Below are 20,101 nucleotides of genomic sequence, written 5' to 3'. Positions count from 1 at the left end.
ACGCCTAAATTGGAATTAGTAAGACAGGAAATGTTATAGTTAGACTGTATTGTGTAAGAAACCAAAATTAAGCAGAGAACAACTTATCAGGGTCTTCACCCTCCACCATTTTTTAAAATCCATTACTAACACTGTCTGTCGAGCCTGGTTTGGGGCTCGCCATTACAAGGGGGGAGATGCGGAGGTAGCTTACCACAGGCGAATGGAGAGAGAGGGAGAGGGGGGAGCCCAGCAATGCACAGCCAACGGCACCAGAGCGTCCTGCGAGCAACAGCTGATGGGCGTGACTTGCAGCTAATGGAACGGATCCAAATTGACTGGTGCGGATTCAAATTGGCCAGGAACTGCCGGCATGCCTTGGCCCCAGACACAAGAAGGTGGCTAATGAGACGTGCAGTGACTGGATGGGAGGGGGGAGGATGGACATGGGAATGGGCTGCCTCGTGTGCAGGCCACACCCACCCCAGTTTGTGAAGGGAAAAAATGTCACAATTCGTCACATGCAGGGGTAGGATTCTACTGGTTTGGCCCGGTTGTCCTGAACCGGTAGCTCCGAAAAACAGCTGGGAGAGAACCAATTTGCTCCAGCAATCAGCTATTGGGCCCACCCACCCACCCCGGCTCTAGTCTGTGCTTTATTTCCAGGTTTTCCAGTTCAGCTGCCGCACTTCAGCTGTTTTACACACAGGGCTTGCAGCAGAAGGTGAGTTATAAATGCGTCTATGCAAAGCACGAGCTCACCAAACCAGTTATTACATCGGTTGCATACCCCTGGTCACGTGATAGCAATGTGACACAGCAAGTTTGACACCCGTGGTCTAGAGCATATATATGTGTTCTAACACAGCCTTCGCAAGCAATGACAAACCACTTACAAGTAAAACAAACTCCTTTTTTTCTCACAACAGGGCACGAACAGTCTTTATTCAGTCTTTATTCATATTGGATAGACAAAACCAAAAATAATTAGTCACAATTGAAAGTCTTTCCCCCTTATGAAACGGGGCATGAACAGTCTCTGTTCACATGAGAACTCAAGATAAAAAAGCCCTTCAATGATTACCCGAAGCAGAGGCAAATGCACTACCTATTGTTTCCCAACAGGGAGACTCAGTTAGCCCCTTAAATACATTAGTCCCAACAAACCTTGTTCTGGCAAAGGAATCTAACGTGATTAATGTTCACTGGAAAATGAATGCTTGTCTGTGACAATAGGCCATTCCCAAACCCCTACTATTTATTTCCTAGCCAGGGAGGGGAGCATCTACGACTTCTTTTCCCTGAGAGCCGGCTTATTGCCTTCTGTTGCTCTCCTCTATGCATACGCACATCTGGAATGGGCCCCATCTGTTCCTCCCCCTTACTCAGCTCAGGCTCCGAAGACAGCCGCCTCTCCATCTGGGGGTGTCCCGAAGGCCCGGGCTCTGCATCTGCCTCTGATTCTGCTTCCTCATCAGAGCCTTCCAAAGACTCCGAAGTTCCGGTCCAGGATCCCCTTCCCCTTCATCTGACTTTGCTGCTAGCTCTGCTGGCAGCCGACGGTCCACAACAATATGTACCGTCTTCAAGGCAAACATAGGGCATCCCTTTGAAGTTCTGAACTTCATTGATAGACACCAGAGGAACTGTAGAATAAAATCAGGTAAGTTAAAGGATGAATGTGAAAAGAGACCAAAAAACAGAAGAAAGCAAATTGGATGTCACAACAAATAATGGAAGACAAAAGGATGAGAAAAACATCAAGAAAAACAAAGATCCCTCAGAGAAGGAACCAAAGAAAAAGAAAAAGAAAACCCAGACAGCTGTTACAAGAGACAAGTAGCGATATTACAATAATATCTACAGAGACTTTAAAAGAAGACTAGAGAGGGGCTGGCTCATGCTTTGTACCTGTTGGCGTTTATCATTTTTCATCTCTTAACCAACAGTGAAAGTGAGAAAACATGATTACAAAGGGAAAGTCTTGTTGGATGGGAGTTTTTCTAAACTCTAAAGCAATCAAAAAAGGGCCTGAGGGGAATGTGAAAATTGTAGCAATTGTCATTGTGCAAGATTGAAGCAACAGCGCTAGAGGCAGAATAAAAAAATTGTTGAGAGTTTAAGGTGGTTGGATGGTTTTTGGCAGCAAGAAGAAACTCAGCTACTTCTGTGAAAACCTTATTAAGATATGTAACTGTTTAATTATTGGAATGGTCTTTAGAATAGTAGTATTTCCACAAAAGACTGGGTTTACTTCTGATGCAATTAAAAAACACACACACATAAGGATGCCCTTGAGCTGACTTTGACTTCTGATAACTGTTTCCATGTAATTTTCTTCATATTAATTTTATTCTTAGACCATTATAAAAGTTACTTGCTCCTAAGGAGCATTTAATATCGGAACTAATACCTATGTTTCTCTCTTGGTAGGAGAACAATGATTTAAAATATTTGTAGTGCATTTTATCTAACACATAAAAGCCACATGACACGGTCCTTTTTTAAAAAATTGCATTAACCAAGCCATGAAAGAAATGTGGTTTGAAAATGCCAAAAAAAAACCCCACCATTATATTCATTTAAACAAAATTAAAATGTTTAACTGCATTTCAGATTGATATTTTAAATATCAAAGGTGAATATTTTCAAAGATTAATCTATTTAATTAAGCCAGTTTGACAGTTGCAATAAACAGAAATGTGAGATATAAAATCATTAATCAATCATTAAATGCACAGAGCTGAAAGGAACGGCATCCAAACTGTTTTGGGTGAAATCTGAATTTCCTATGAAATCTGGACACTGGACATCTAGCATCTGGAGGACCTCAGCTTTCCTATTCTCATTTGAAAGCAGTGGATGAAACATTTTGAAGAAAAAGCTGAAAGATTTACAAATCAATACAAACAAAGGAGTTATTTCCTGAGGTGTATTGAGATTAACAAAACCAACAGTGATAATTCTAACTACTGAGTCAGCATTAAGTGGTTGTTGACTCTGCATTCTCAAGAACTCCAATCAGAAATAAATAATGTGCACATAACAGCAAGTTTCTCATGGTTCTTGCACATTGCTTTTTTCAAGTGTTAGGTAATATTTCCTGTTTAAAGTTTGTATTTCAATGTACTTGAGTACCATAGTACACGGCATTCAATATGTTGAGCCTTTGTAATCTAAAGAGCATTAATAGTATACTGATCAGATAAGTATTGAGATTATTAAGAATAAAACAAATAAGCTCTTATCCCCTGCTTTGGTCTTGGGAAAATGCTCTAATCTGAATTTATGTTTATTTTGGAGAGGGATGAAAGAATACAAAAATAGGTTAAATCTATGCCTGACCAAGACCAATAAAAGTTTAATTTCTAAAGTCCAGGACAGAAAGTTGGATGTGGGTTGAATCTAGATTAGTACTAGTTTTAGAATGAGACATTAAGTTTAATTACTGAAATCTTTGGTTCAAATCTCTGCTGAATTGGGATCCTCTTTGCGCCAGAATTGGATGAACTGGTGGCACAGTGGTTACAATGCAATATTGCAGACTAACTCTGCCAACTGTCAGCATTTTGATCCTAATTGGCTCAGCGTTGACTCAGTCTTCCATCCTTCCATGGTCAGTAAAATGAGGACCCAGATTGTTGGAGGCAATATGCTGACTCTGTAAACTGCTCAGAGGGGATTGTAAAGCACTATGAAGCAGTATATAAATCTAAAGTGATATATAAATCTAAGTGCTATCATATTGAGATACATAGCAAAATGGAAAACATTTGGAAGAAATCTGTAGGTAGCAAGAAAAGATGACCAAAATTCATGATTGGCAAGGAAGTCACAGAACACTGAGTGCTATCTCATGATAACTTGTAATGAGAAGAATGAATGACCTTGAGGTTCAGGAGAAAGATCAAGACAACAATCACACAAAAGAAATCTGAGTCTGGGGCAGAAATGTAATATGAGAAAATATCTCAGACAAAACCTTCTCTAGTTGTCAGAAAGATAAAGGGAAAGATGAGGAAAGTCCATCCAGACTTGCAAGAGTCTGTTACTGTTACCTTATAATAAGCATACCATAGTATTATTTCATAGTATTATGCAGTTGTAGACATGGTCAACAGTATTAAGTATCTGGGGATGCAGATAACTAACAATCTGAACTGGTCTCTCCACACATCATCAGGGGTGGGATTCTACCAGTTCGCACCTATTCGCTAGATCCGGTTGTTAACATTCTAAGCAGTTTGGAGAACTGGTTGTTAGAAGAATCACACTGGCCCAATCCTGTAAGGAAGGCAGGAAGGAAACATTCTGGTGTTGCTTACAGAAACTGCCTCTCCATTAACCCTTATTAGTTAACCCTAGTTCTTGGCAGGACTTGACTTCCTGTCTCACGAACTTCTCTGGTGTTTTTTTCCCTTCCTTTGCTGGTACTTTGCTTGTGTGGAGTGACCATTCAAAGTTACAATGGCACTGAAAAAAGTGACTTATGACCATTTTTCACACTTACAACTGTTGCAGCATTCCCACAGTCATGAGAGGCCCAGGCGAGGAAATGAATGCCTCGATGTGAGTGATATTGAGTTGGCCAGCCCAGCCAATAACATGACCACCAAGCCACATCCACTCGGTCACATGACCACCAAGCCACGCCCACCAACTAAGCCACGCCCACAGAACCAGTTGTTAAAAAATTTGAATCCCACCCCTGCACATCATCCTTAGTGAAGCGTGCAAACCAGCATCTGCATTTCCTGCATTGGATGAGGACAGCACAGAGCGTTTTAACAAAGTGCATCAGTTTGATTTGGTGGCTGCAGTGCCTCAGAGAGAAAGTCCATACAGCGACTGATAAGGACAGCAGAGAAGATTATAGGAAGCTCACTTCTTGTCATTCAGGATATGTCTTATAATTGCTATATATAATCGCTTAGTACACAAAGCATTGTTAGAGACCACACACACGCACTTCACAGTCTGTCTCTGTTGCTCCTCTCTGGGAGGAGGTTTTGAAGTATTTCTAGCAGGATTACCAGATTCTATAACAGCTTTGTTCCCCATGCCATCCATCTGGTAAACTCAGAAGATTCATTTTTCTTGCCATGTGCATGTTTACATCTGAACTAGACTGTGTTGTTTCTCCATGTCACACAATATATGTGGGCATATGCATAATTTTGTGTTTATTTATTCTGTCATGATTACGTAGTGGTAGTGGAAGTGGTGACCAATATTGGTGGAATTCTATTCTATTCTATTCTATTCTATTCTAGATTTTGATTTCCTAGTCTGGAGTTGACATCGATGCACCCACTCATTCTTGGCTCTGGATAGAGTGATAGTAGCCCCTGTTTCTACTTCCTACTCTTCTGCTGACATTGTTTTCCTGACATCAGAATAGATGCTAATTTCAGTCCAGGATGGGATCATTTCATAATGGGTTGAGGACTTAACATTTAAGTCTTAAATGTATCCTTTGATCAGCCTTGCGTATGTTACAGAGTTATGAACTGTTAAGCAATCTATGTACAGTATTTTTACAGTACTTTCTACATTTCCGTACAGTACTTTCTTTTCATACTGTAGAAAATCTTCATTGTGGAATATTATTATTACTGTTACGATAATTGCAAAGGACTAAAAACGTGTACCATGTTTGTCAGAGAATGGCAAATAAATATATTGTATTGTGATTGGGAAATAGCCATTACATTTTATTTCCCTACAAGCAACTTGGTGTAAGCAGTTCATAGCTATTTTAAGGAAATAGAGACAATGCCAGAATTCCCCAGCAATAGGACCTAACGCCTTCTTATGACTATCAATCTCTGTTCCATCCACCACAGCTTTGATAATGATTGGGACTATCCAGGATCTCCATAGGAATTTTCCAATTTATTAGGGAAGAAGAAAAAGAAAATTGGACTTGTTACTTGCAGAACCAGTTTTCTACTATTGAAATACTGCCATTGCAGTATTTGTATTGGCTATGGAAGGAAGCCAAAAGCCGTTCATAAGTTGAAAGAAGATAACACAATCAGATGCAGATTGGGGAGAAAATAGGAGTTTTTAAGAGCATGTTCCGGTCACCCTCATAAAATGCTTTCCATGATGGGCACGAAAAAGCACCAACCTCCATTTACCAGAAGGCAAACTGGGGCAGGAGAGATTGCTCTTCTTCCTACAGCTCCTTGGAATGCTCACTACAATCTTTTCTTTTTTCTTTCCTTTTCTTTTTCCTTTTCCTTTGTGGTAGGAGGGGAAGAGGTAGGCCCAGCACTGTGAAGCGATACTTTCAAAAAAAGGCACAGAGCTGTAGCCATTCTCCATTTTTAATTTCTAGAGATGTGTTCTATTATGAGTTGTGGTGGCGCACTGGTTAGAAGGCAGTATTGCAAGCTACTTCTGACGACTGCTAGCAGTTTGATTCTCACCGGCTCAAGGTTGACCTAGCCTTCCCTCTTTCCATGGTTGGTAAAACGAGGAGCCTGATTGTTGGGGGCAATATGCCAACTGTCCATACCACTTACAGAGGTCTATAAAGCACCACGAAGCAGTATATATTTCTAAGTGCTATTGCTATTTTCAAACAAGGCACAGAGCTGCAGCCACTTCCCCCTTTTAATTTCTAGCGATTGTTTGCGGCCAGTGTGAGCATTCCTGTAAATATTTTTTTTAAACCAGCTTTGATCTTTTAAGAAACAGTCCTGAAAAGGGTGTCTAGTGCGGTCCAAATTTCTTACTCCAGAAATATTGATAGAGCTTTGAATCCATGCTGACCATAGCCTAATTTAGCACTCTCTGTGGAGCACTCTGTGGAGCACTCAATTTGTATTTGGGGAACATCAGACTGAAGGATAGATAGAATTCCTGTTCGGCAGTTTGTTCTCTGTAGTCTGATAATTTAGAAATTGTGTGTTTAAAGAAGTGTGCTAATTTCGAAGAAAGATGTGCGTCCCTGCATGCATGGGACAGGTTTATCAATTGATCAAATTATTATTTGTACATCTCCCCATATGGGGCATAAATAGTTCCAGTCCACAAACTGACAGTGAACATAGACTGCTAACCTTTTTGGGCTCCTGTGCCAAAAATTGTACGTATGCTGCCGCTCATGCACTTGCATGCCAGCACCCAGAAGGCAATGCGCCCACCCCCTGTGCATGTGCGCACAATCCCCTCGCCCCTCCCCCCTTACCTGCACTGCGCCTCACAGCTGATTTTTGACTGGTTTGAGGCCTTTTTCAGGCTTTCAGGGGCTTGAAAAAAGCCTCTGCAGGCCAAATAGACCGTTTCATCACTTCCTGTAATACCGGAAGTGATGAAATGGGCCTATTTGGCCTGCAGAGGCTTTTTTTCAAGCCCTTGGGAGGACCAAAAAGGCCTAAACCAGGCCTCACAGCTGATTTTCAGCAGAGGACCCAGTGCGTGTGTGCGCAGAGCTGCTAGAAGGCGAGAGCAGCTGGAGCAGACGGGGCAACTCAGGAGTAAGGCTGGGAGGTGATTACCCCTCCCATAAGGGATAAAAGTCAGACCTCGATGAAAGCTTTGCAGGAAGCAAAGCAATTCAATTAGATTCCAAGTCCTTCTTGAAGCTCTGCGTACTCTGGTCATTTTTTTCTGATACTTCGGGGGGTGGGTGGGTGTTCTGTTATGATTATTTTGGAGACTTCTGTTTTTTGCAGCATTCCTCAGCACTGAGGAATGTGGGCTTATCTTGGGGAACTGTTTATAATGAGTTCTGGCTAGAAATGAAAGTAATTCCCAGCTTTGCATTAAAATAGGTTTTGCTTTTCAAACAAGTTTGTGTTTCAGTACGTTTAACGAAGCCTGGGTCAGAACAGACTAACTCTTGGTGTTTGTTTTTATCTCTCTAGGTATCTTGGCATAACTAGACCTCTCACCTATCCCGTAAGACAAAATGGAAAGTGTATGGCTAAAATGATTCTTTGCGTGTGGCTGCTGTCTGCTTCCATCACTTTGCCTCCACTGTTTGGATGGGCTCAGAATATTAATGACAACAAAGTTTGTTTAATCAGCCAAGATTTCGGCTACACAATTTATTCAACTGCTGTTGCATTTTACATCCCCATGTCAGTGATGCTGTTCATGTACTATCAGATCTACAAAGCTGCCAAGAAAAGTGCAGCCAAACACAAATTTGCTGGTTTCCCAAGGCCCAACGAACGTGAAGGGATGGTTTCAGCCAACGGCGTCGTGAAACTGCACAAGGAATCCGAAGAGTGTGCCAATTTTTCACGCCTGCTGAAACATGAACGGAAGAACATTTCTATTTTCAAAAGGGAGCAAAAAGCAGCCACTACCCTCGGAATAATTGTAGGGGCCTTTACTGTATGCTGGCTGCCCTTTTTCATCCTTTCTACTGCTAGACCCTTCATCTGTGGGACCTCTTGCAGTTGCATCCCTTTGTGGGTTGAGAGGACATTTCTCTGGTTGGGTTATGCCAACTCTTTGATTAACCCATTTATATATGCCTTCTTCAATCGGGACCTGAGGACCACCTACCGCAATCTGCTGCAATGTAGATATAGGAACATCAACCGTAAACTCTCGGCTGCAGGCATGCATGAGGCCCTGAAGCTTGCTGAAAAACCAGAGTTTGTTCTGTAAGGTCATTTCCCTTTTATTTACACTTACTTTCAAGTTCCCGTATAGACTTTCTGTCCCAAATAAAACCAAGCCTAGATCAAACAATCTGCAAATAGGTTGCTAGACATTTCTTTATTTATGGGACCACTGAGTCATGGAGACACCAAAAAGGGCCTTATGTTTGGAGACGTTACGGGGAAAGTTGACAAAAAGTGAAGGACATCCTATTTATGAAAATGAGTAAGAAAGTAAAAACCTAGGTTACTCGGCTACTGCATACCTGTAACATCCAGATTACTTTGTGTACTAGGGAGTACTATCAGCAGAGACAAATTAGAGTACAAAATATGAGCACAACAGACTGTTGAATGCTCCCAGACAGTATTCAGATGGCTCAGGTGGCCTCAGTGCAGAGAGCCGTGGAGATGGCCTTGAAGAAATAGAAGTCATTACAAAAACAAAAAGGATAGAAGTATTGCTTGAGTCCTGGGAAAGGAAAGTGCTAGAAAAAGAGTGAGGCTGGCTCCTCCTTAACTCACTGGGATATCAGAATGAGGGGAGAAAAAAAAAATCAAGACTTGCAAGATTAAAGCTTGCAATAAGCTTCATTCTAGCCTTAATACGGAGTTAATTTCCTGCCTATGGTGCCGTGGCTGTCCCCGAGGGGATACTGTTGTGGAACACTAATGCATTAGCAAATAGATATTTAGTTTCCAAAATTATTGATATGGCTTTTATTTGATAAAGCTGACTGAAAGAGATTGCATGGGTAAAGGTAGACCTGTTCACCTTTGAACACTTGTAGCACCAAACAAAACTTGGAGGGTGGACAAACAGAGGTGTAATGGCTGAACTCTGAAATCAGATAATGATCTCGTTGGACAGGAGCTCTTCTAGGTGCCCTCTTCTGTCAGTAGAACCAACAATGAAAAGCAATGGGATAATGACAGCAACATTAGTGAAAAACGGAACCAGACTGAATGTGGTGTAGAACCTGTTTTAAGGTCCTAGCTGTTGCACTGATCGTAGTGAATGCATCATTTTTTTCTAGGCACTATGTTGTCTGCACTGAATTGTCCAACAATGTTCAAAAGCCGATTGAATTCTGGACTCCCAGAGGAAGACATAAACTACTCCAGCAGTCTAGTATAATCAATTCATAAAATACTTAATAGATCAAATTGCTTGAATTCAGGCTAAACCGGACTCTAAAGTTTATATTGAGGTGGTAAAAGCTTCATTCTTGCTCTTCCTGGCTTGTAAAAGTGGTTATAAGATCGGCTGAGTAGGAACAGATATTAGTACATTCTTCTGGGTAACATCCTGTGATTTCCTTCACATTCAAAGAGATAGTGCCAAGATTTCATTACAAGGGAAGAAGTCTCCTTTCAAATCCCCACTGATTTTTCATAATTTCTGTCCGGTTTCCAATATTCCACTTTTGCCAGCGCCTTCAAGCCCTGGAATTCCTTGTTCTCTTGTGTTCTCATGTATGATGACTATTTTGTTAACTTGCCTGAGATTCTTTTATATCCCTTTGGAGGGATAATGGTTCCTGTGATTCTGGGAAATCGTTGACCTATTGTGTTCTTAGGGTTTCAATTTTCCCCTCATTCTGTTTATCGTAAGTATCACATGTCTTATGAATGTTACAGGCAGATTGCTGATTGGGAGTAATCATAATGAATCACTTTTGGGATTTGAAGGAGAAAAGATGCATTAGAGCAGGAGGGCCAAACTCAAGGCTCACGGGGTGCTTAGATCAGGCCCGCGGAGCCACCCTGGAAATAGCAAAGGACTAGTTTGTGGTGCCTCTGCCAGCAAAAACAGAGCTCAGGAGGCCTCCCAGGCTCCATTTTTGGCTGCGACGGCCTCCTGCTGCCCTCTACCAGTGAAAACAGAACTTGGGAGGGCTATGCACAGCCCCACGAGCTCCATGTTCACTGGCAGAGTACTAGCAAAAGTGGATCCTCTCAGCCCCTCCTGGGCCACCACAGGTGTCCCCAACACAAGTGATGTCGAGATGGCCATGCCCCCCCTGCCCCTCCCCAGGTCAAACACAACCCTGATGTGGCCCTCAATGAAATTGAGTTTGATACCCCTGCTTTAGAGAATATTGAACACTCATAGCTACTCCTAAAATCAAGTGTGGTTTATCAGAGGATTGTGGATTTGCCATCCATAATGGCTTCAATATCCAGGAAAACAACTAAAGAGTTGCCATTGGCTTGCAAATGTTCTGGAGAACTTTTCCCCTTCAGATCCAGAGCCTTGCAGGGTCTTAACGTAAAGCATAAGACTTTTTGATTTAAATGGCTTTAAAATAATTTGTGCTTTTTCCAGACACAATTCAAAGTGCTGATTGTACTACATAAAACCCTTCAGACTTGGGAGATGTGAGAGTTTAAGGAAGGTCCCTCTCTTAATTCTGGCACCGCCACAGAAGGTCTTGTATGAATGGAGAATTGGCCTTCATGCTGGCAACTTTCAGTCCTTGTTCTCTTACATTCTCTTTCTGCTGACATGCCAAAAAAAAATAAAATCATTTATTCAATATATAGGCTGGTTGGCTGCTGAGTTGGATTGATGCTATCTGTTTAATAATGTTTTAATCAGCTTCATGTTTTGGAAACCCTTTCAAAAAAACATTTGTGAGAAAGCTTGAGTAAAAATAAATAAACAATAATCAAGTTACGCAATGTAAAACATCGTTTCACTGTATATGTCATGGTTAATTAATTTTTTTTACTGATTTCCTACATTTCCCAGATTTCAAACAGCCAGACGATAGTGAATGATCTGTTAAAATAAGTGGGTTTTTTTCTCTCCTTTAATTCATTTTCTTGGACTATTTTAATCTGCAGAAGTCAAGCTTGACATATATTCAGAAAACAGAAAGACTTCCAGACAAAAACATCATTTTGCAAATTCCAACTTCCAAATAAAGGCCCTCCATTATTTATTTGGGACTGTTCTCAAAGATTTGGGCTAGAATCTTTATTAGAATTAACAGCTTTAGGAATTCCCAGGGCTGCAAACATAACTTCTGATTTAGCAGGAACCATGCCTCCTTCTCAGATAGCAAATTAAGATGGCATTCACACCTCACACAAAGCCATAATTCTTGAACTTAACTTCACTTATAAATTATAGTTTACAATCCACAGAGGTTAGGTTCAAGTATAACACTGGAGCCCAAGGCACATTATGCCTTAGCACCAATACATAAACAAAAAGAAGAGTAAAACCACACAAGAGTAATGAGTCATGGTATTCTTTAATTTGGAGTCACTGGAGGGATGGCGAAGTGATAAGATTAGCTTTGTGGTTTGTGCTTCCAAAGAAGTCTTGACAAATACAAAAACTATCCCACTTTCCCTACTTTTTTCAGGGTTTCTGGTCCTCGTTTTGTGATATATCCTCTCACCCTGGGAGCTTTATCGTGAATAGGGTTTGACTGAGCTTGGCTCAGGAATAAATTCTTTTCCACTATTGGTGCAGAAAAAAAAGTTTTTGAGACCTATTCTGATATTTGTTTGATAACTTCTTGGGTGATCTTTCTTGGATAATTTTGTGGGAAAGTTGATCATTGAGCTTCTTTTACACAATTATTTTTCTTAAATAAAGAAGGCTCTTCTTTCTTCCTCACTGAGGTAGGGAAAAATCAAGCGAAAGTTATAAAGAAGGCAAAAAAGTAGACAATATCATGAATAAATGGAGGAGCTGAAAAGGACATTGACTGAAGATGTTTGTTAGTCCATCTCACCCCAATCTACTCCCAACACCAAACCAGCAGTAAAAGGTGCAAAATCCTAAGCATTCAATTTCTTGGCTACCATTTGGAAATATATTTTTTTGAATCTTCTCTTGCTTCAGCTATGCATTCCCAGAAAGAAATCCGGTGTTTGTGAGTGCTGTGTTTGCTTTCTCCTTGGGCAACCTGCCTCATCCTAAAACCTCAGTGTGGAGAAACGGTTCCAAGAGAGAATTAATGGCATTAACTATATTTTCAGGATCTCCTGCAATAGAACCCTTCACTGGGCTTGCTAGGAAGCACCACCACAAACTGAAGACTGTTTCTTCTTTTGGTTTTGTGGAGCGGTGGGAATTTGGTGGGGAGAGGCAATCCAACTGTACAACCGGCAGAGTTGTTCTGACTCAACTTTGTTCCAAGTCAACAAACACCGAGCAGAGATACAAGCAAAACCTTTTAATGCTTCTCCGCGAATCCTGTTATTTCACGGTTAAAAGGCTATTAAAACTAATTGTCTCTGATAAGAACGAGCCTTGCCAAGGTTGTGCAAGGTTGCCAAAAGCACTAGATTAAGTTGCCAAGAAATATTCCAAACAAAAACACAAACCAAGATAGTCCGAACTTCCACAAGGCTTGAAGTGCAAGAACTTCTTTGCTTCCCGCAAAGAACTCCGATCTCTCAGGCTGGCTTTTGTCTCTTAAGGGAGGGGCCGTTACCTTGCAGCCTTACTCCTTAGTCACCTGTGCTGCTGCAGCTGCTCTTTTCTACGAGCATCACGGGCAGGCCTCTCATCTGAGTCCTCGCTCTCCCAAGACCTCAAGCGTCTGCACCTGTTGCCGGCAAACCACAACAAGAGTTGAAAGACCGTGTGCTTCACCCACGGCAATATTAGTTAGCTTAGACAAAGTCATGATTGGCTTCCCAGGAGCTCCAGTTCAGTGCTAAATGCATTTGAGAATCTGCAGATGGTGAAGATGATGTGGGAAAATGTAGGTTGAAAATGCATTGGAGGGGAAATGTGCAGGAAGAGTTTATAAATCTGCATTTTACTTATGTGGAGGACCTTCTAATAACATTATCTGAACTGGTTGAAAAACATCGAAACTTTTAAAAAGCAGGTGTTTCGCCGATCTTTGTATTTATTTAAAGTATCATTAAAATACCCAAAAGGTCACTCAGTTTTATTAGTGTTCTAATGAATGAAACTTTTTTTTTTTTTGTTAAGAGATAATGGAATATCTTTCCCTCTTGAAGATTTATCAGTGTTGTCCTTTCCATTGAGCACAAAGATGCTCAACCGTGCTTCCTATTGTGGGTGCTTTCTAGTTTTGTAGACTTCCAGCTTTCATAATTCTCATCAACGACTCTGTTGGTTTGGGAATTTAGGTAACTGAAGTCTACCTTTCTAAATAGCATCTTGATTGGAATGGCTGTGCTAAGTCACATTAGTGCAAAAAGAACACGTAAGAGCAAACATCAAGCTTATGATCTCTCCTCTACTCATGCAACCATAGTTTGTATTTAAAAAATCCCTATACCATAGTTTAAGGAAACCATTTTAGTGTTTCATATTAACCTTAATTTGTAGACAAACTTCTTCCCTTCAGCTCAATTGCGTCCAATTCTCAGAGACAGTCTGGACAAGTCCCTGCAGTTTCTTGGCAATGTTATTCAAAAGTGGTTTGCCGTTGCCTCCTTCCAAGGCCAAGAGAAAGTGACCAGCCCAAGGTCATCCAGCTGGGTTTGTGCCTAAGATGGGACAAGAATGCATGGTCTCCTGGTGGTTAAAGCATCTAACCCGATGCCTTAACCACTGCACCAACTGGTTGTCAATGCTCTTGTTAAGCCAAAGGAAAAGTATATTTTTTATTATTTTTACTACTCTAATTTCTATTATCTTTTAAATACAATTTGTAATAGAAAGATGATTATAATACTGGATAGAGGGAGGCAACTTGTCTTGCATTTTAAACGTTTCAAGTTAAAAACAGATGGTTCTGATCATTACAGAAACGCTTTGATCTGGAAATCACTGTCCTGGAATTTGACATTTTACGATCAAAATATTGGGTATTTTGATTAATGTAATATTTCAAACACAACACTATCATGAAAGCTGAACAGCTCGCATTGCTCTTTTTTTTTTAAACCCTCCCCTTCTGTAAGTAAGGGGATATTGAGTTTGCCTTAAGATGTGTCCCAGCAGGGGAGAGATGCGTAAAAATAAAAGTCAAGATAACAGTTACAACCAAGTGAAGTCCCATTTTTTTGATACGTGTATCAGCGCAGACATGGGCAAAGGGCTTTGCTTGCATGACTGCAATCTTGATTTTAATGAGCCCTCCTGCAAAAGCCAGTGAGGTCACCATTTCCTAAGAACAGGTACAAAACTTTTAATGGGAAAACTTCTTTTTGACTAAGCTGGCTTCTCTCTCCCCCACCGCCCCGCCCAAATTATTCTTCTCCAGTTTGAAATATATCCTTTATAAATTCTATGTCTTTTTTTTTTAATTGAACGTGTTGGTGAACTTCTTGGTGAATGCAGGATTCTTGCAATTTCCGTAATTAGGAAGTATCTAAGGGTATCCTTCCTTTTATCCTGATCATGGATTAACATCCTGTCTACTTCTTTGGTTCCATCAGCTTTTTTTTTTTTCCATTTGGGGTAATGGAGGTAGCTGAAGTGTACCTTTCCCCCAAGTACAGCATGAAGACCAACCTAGTGGCTGATTATATGATGGCACATATAGCAGGCGATCTAGACACATGGAGAAAGAAATGGCCATTATAAAAGAGACACCTCAGCGTAGGGCAGGAAATAAGTCTGAGAAGGAATAACTCTGTCTCAATTAAACTAGGCATAAATTTATCTGGGGAGCTGCTTTGGCAGACTTTCAAAATGCTATTACATTGCCCCACCCCCAATAAAGTTCTTTACAGTAGTCCAATTATTCTTTCCTAAGTTTGCCAGTCTCACAGGCCTTGACAGTAAAACACAGCTGCCCTCTGAATGGAGAAATGATGTCATGATTCAGTTCTAGCTTCATCCAGAAGAAGCCAAGAGAACATCAACCTCTTGACACTTGCATCGCAATGTCATCGTGCAAATGATGTCGTTATGCAATTATTCACATCATTTGAATCATTGTGTTATTTCTTTCCTCTGGTGGCCTCTGTAGACATCCATGTCACCTGATCCCATCTGGCATGGGAAGTTTTGCTGGGCATCAGGCAAGGTTCAGCCACCCTGAACTGAAAATATGTAAGGGGGAATCCACCATTTTGGGTGATAGTTGAGCAGTTGAACTTATATAGAGTCTGAATGTTTGTGATTTTTTTTTTTAACGAAACAGGAGGAACTCTGATTACTCAAGAAGGAAGAGCCACGACTTATGATTGAATGCTGATGGGACAAGGGGCTGTGAATCGGTGGAAATAGCTACAAATCGAGGCGTTGAAGAAAACCTTGTAGGGTGAATAAAATGCTGCTAATCGACTTTGTGAGGAAATGCTGTAAAGGAAGTTTACAAACTTGGTATAACAGTATTAAATGTAATCCTGCCAATCCAGTGACATTTTTCTTTTTCTCATTTTCCCTGTTTTGTGTCTCTTAGCAGAACAAATGCTACCTGTGCATAAATAAGCCCCTTTATATTTGTTTCGTAAAGCAAATAACATCAGCAATAAGTAGTTTAGCCCATAGGGGGAATGGCAGACGATGAGGTCTTTGACTTCCTCTGAGGAACGTCCAACTTTGTTCCATCAGTCTTTTGACTTTAACAAAGGTCCTTGTGTATATTGTCCTCAGATCCAGCAGTGTCTACTGGAAAGGTGGGGCAAGGGATCAGTTTTGACGAAAGCATCATCCCAGTGTGATGCTTTTCCATGTGTGTCAAAACAGCATCAAAGGAAAAGCCCCAAGGAGCTTGTGGAAATCACCACTAGGATAATTTTATAATATTTCAGTGAGCGATAGCTAAGTAACTTCTAAATTGTCAACATTTCCTTTATAGGAAAAAATGATTGAATTATATGCCGGGCAAATGGAATAAATTGTCATCAATATCAACCTATCCACATTTGTTTCTTTCAAGGAAGCCAGATGGGCAAAGAATAATACAGTTTTAGTTTGGTTTCATAGTTTTGGTCCACTTCTTTTTTTTTAGCTCTTCTATTGTTCACTTTCTTTCTAAATTTCTTCCTTTGGTCGAGGGGCTGAATGAGAATTGCAGTCACATGTTAGATTTATATTGCATACATTTTCAAGGAACACATTTCCAAGTGTGAAATGGAAATAAACATTTAGCCATTTTGATAAGTACCAAAAGGGGCCAAGTGTCACAAATGTTTTAGAAATTGTAGAGCTATGGTTAATTCAGAAAAAAAGATATATTCAGCACGTTAATACGTGCATTTTAATGCAGTTAGTTATTCAAGTTTTGTTAAGAGTTCCAGTGATATTCATGGGAAAGGAGTCAAAAAATCAAGATAAAAGCCATATTCCTAAGCCCGCCCCTTTTAAGATGTCTTGAATGTTTTTTAAAAAAGGGCAGGGTTTCAAGAAGTTGCAAGCCCCATTTTGGCTTCTTTGATCTCCCCACCCCCCATACACACACACACATATGCAGATACTTCAAATGTTTTCTCATGGGAAATTTGCTCAAGATTAAATGTCAACAGATAACTAAAAAACACCTTCAGGCAGTAATTAGGAGTATTTTAAATATGAGTGTTGTTTGATAAAAAAAAGATCTGACCAATCAGCACATCGAGACTACTAGTTAGCATAGGCTCAATAAATGCCCTATTTATGGGTCGCAAGTACAGAGTATAGAGTAAACCTGGAAGAGGATGCTGAAGTGTATCTGATCCTAAAGTGGTGGATTTTGTCTTAAGGCCCAGTCTGCATATTTGGATTCCATGACATAAGTGCTATGCCTCCATTCCATTCCTCAGGGTCATCTACTCAAAGGTATGTATATTTGTGCTCCTGGTTTTACAAGCGGTCCTCGACTTACAACCAACCACAGCCGAGCCCAGGATTTAGGTTGCTAAGGGAGAAATTGGTTAAGTGCATTTTGTCCCATTTTACGACTTTTCTCGTCACATTGGTTGAGTGAATCACTGCAGTTGTTAAATTAGTAACACAGTTGTTTGGTGAACCTGGCTTCCCCCTTGACTTTTCTTGTCAGGAGTCGCAAAAGATGGTTACAGGGCACTGCAACCGTTATAAGTATGAACCAGTGGCCAAGCATCTGAATATAAATCGCAGGACCATGAGGATGCTGCACTGCTCATAAGGGGGGAAAAATAACAACAGCACTTAGACTTATATACCCCTCTCTAAGTGGTTTACAGAGTCAGCAAATTGCCCCCAACAATCTAGGTCCTAGTTTTACCGACCTCGGAAGGATGGAAGGCTGAGTCAACCTGGTGGGATTTGAACTGCCAAATTGTAGGCAGCTGGCTGCAGAAGTAGCTTGCAGTACTGCACTAACCACTGCGCCAAAGAGGCTCCTGGATCATAAGTCACTGTTTTCAGTGCCATTATAACTTTCGGTCACTAAATGAACTGTTGAAAGTCGAGGACTTCCTGTACAAGGTTTAACTATCATTGTTGATTTAAATCCTAGGAAAAGATGTACACGAGAGTTTTGAGTCCTCTAAATCTTCAGATTACCCACCTGATCATATGCTCAGGATGCTTTGTGGGAAGCTAAGAAAGTTAATCTAGTTTATATGAAATAAAACTGTTCATATGAAATCAAACATGGCCCTTTAAGACAAATCTGCCCGAAAGGTCAGTCAATGCAATTATTATCCAAACACGGGTTCCTCTGCACCAAGTTGTCTCTCCTGTAACTGTTGTTACAGAATGTGTCGGTGTTGACCATTTTAAATAAAGTTCAGTGTTCCAACATAAAAGCTTACTGTATTTATAAACGTCTTGAAGAGATGAAAATTCATTGTCTGAAGGAGAGACTTTCATGGATTCTGTTGACAACTGGAATTTTTTTTTTTCAAATTGGGGAAAAAGATGCAAAATATGGCTTTGATCTGCTCTGGTTTATGGGTGTGGGAAAATGGAGAAAATTGAGGTGCAGTCTATGTGTGCTTTATAGTTCTTCAGTGGGGTTTTTTTTTGGGGGGGGGTGTTAAAAGGTCTTCTGTATATTTACAATAGTAGTATCTTTTGTTGATCATTTCAGAAATTATCTTAAATCAGTGCAAGTTACTCCAGATCATTATAGTCCATGTTTGGGAGCTAGAAATGTAGACTCAGGTGCTGTTCTGACCCAAACCTTGTTCCAAGGAAACAAACACGAAACAGAGGTTAACAGCAAAACCTTTTAATGATTCTTTATGAATTCTGTTCCTTCCCAGTTAAAAGGCTGTTTGAAACTAATTGTCTCTGATAAAAGCGAGCCTTGCCAAGGTTGTGCAAGGCTGACAAGAACCCAAGGTGAAGTTACTAAGAAATATTTCAAACACAAAGAGTCTCCAAACACCAACCAAGATATTCCGAATGTCCACAAGGCTTGAGTGCAAAAACTTATTTGCTTCCTGCAAAGAACTCCGGTTTCTCAGCTGGTTTTATCACTTGAGGGAGAGGTCATTACCTTGCAGCCTTACTCCCGAGTCGCCTGTGCTACTGCAACTGCTCTTTGCACTGGGCACAGGCTCCTTGGGCACCTCTTCATCACTGCTGCCAGCCTCCACAATCTCCAGAGGCAGCATTCCACTCCCTGATGGTCCTGGTCCCATCTCTGTATCACACGCAGGCCCTTCATCTAAGTCCTCGCTCTTTGAGACCTCAGCTGTCCACACCTGCTGCTGGCAAACCACAACAGGTGCTTTTTCAGGAGTTGGATGACTTGAGAATCTCTACAGACTTTTAGAAAAGACACGAAGCAAAAAAGACATTTAAACATCAGGAAGAGGGGTAACGTGTAAATTTTTAAAGCACTCTCCTGTTTCAGTTGAGTAATTAGTTATTTGGATTTCCAACGCTTCATATATTTTTAGAGAAACTTACTGCATATCACGTTTATATCCTTTATGGCTGCTATTTGGTTTGGAGACAATTCTAAGAATTGTAATATTGCCATGGGGTTCATCAGTTGGTCCTTTATACTATAGTTTCTCAACAGCCTCATTATGTCAGTCCCTCTACGCATTAACTATAACTGGGATTTCTTTTTATTAAATAAAACAAAAGTTCAACCCCAAAGAATAATAAAATAATAACAAACACAGTATCCTACAGTGAGGAAAAAAGCTAGCTACATTATGATAATGATTAAACAAAAGAAATTCTGACCTGCTAACAAAGAGGGGGGAAATAGACTAATGAAAATGACCCATATAATATCTATTGGTGTTGGTATAAAATTAACACTATAGGTTTAATTTTAAGCCTGTCGTTGCATCCAACTCATTTAGAAACAGATCTGATCCCCTTTTAATTTTTGGAGCACAAAGATTATTCAAAAACTGGTGACAAGTGACTATTTAGAACCTTCCTTAACATCAAAAAGATAAATGTCTTTCCAGTTACATTAAATTTATGTTGATTAATTTTGTTGATTAGGTAGGTTTGTTATAGAAATGGCTAGTATATACTATTGTTTAAAAATAAAAAAATTGACACTGTAATATTATGATCTGTGCCAAAGAGAGTTGAAGTCAACACCTTTTTTTTCTTTTTTCTTTCCTACCCCACATTTTCTTTTTTCCCCCCTTCCCCCAGTTTTCCA

General features: G+C 40.4%; 1 protein-coding gene across 2 annotated transcripts in view; it reads left to right on the top strand.

Annotated features, from left to right (window-relative positions):
- HTR7 (5-hydroxytryptamine receptor 7) overlaps positions 1-18,258 on the top strand; it is a 90,947-nt gene extending 72,689 nt beyond the window's left edge. The window contains exons 2-3 of one of the 2 annotated variants that reach the window (XM_087932409.1): positions 7,857-8,611; positions 15,698-18,258. In XM_087932409.1, the coding sequence (XP_087788535.1) occupies positions 7,857-8,610 (754 nt within the window). In that variant the 3' untranslated portion in view covers position 8,611; positions 15,698-18,258. The remainder of the gene's footprint in view (positions 1-7,856; positions 8,612-15,697) is intronic. The other variant, XM_026710543.2, reaches the window with a different exon arrangement.
- Positions 18,259-20,101: the final 1,843 nt, after the last annotated feature.

The sequence above is a fragment of the Pseudonaja textilis genome, chromosome 4, assembly GCF_049901715.1.
Source record: "Pseudonaja textilis isolate UNSWEBS1 chromosome 4, rPseTex1.2, whole genome shotgun sequence".
Classification (NCBI taxonomy): domain Eukaryota; kingdom Metazoa; phylum Chordata; class Lepidosauria; order Squamata; family Elapidae; genus Pseudonaja; species Pseudonaja textilis.
Note: the sequence above shows the minus strand (reverse complement) of the source record. Positions and strands in the feature narration are given on the sequence as shown.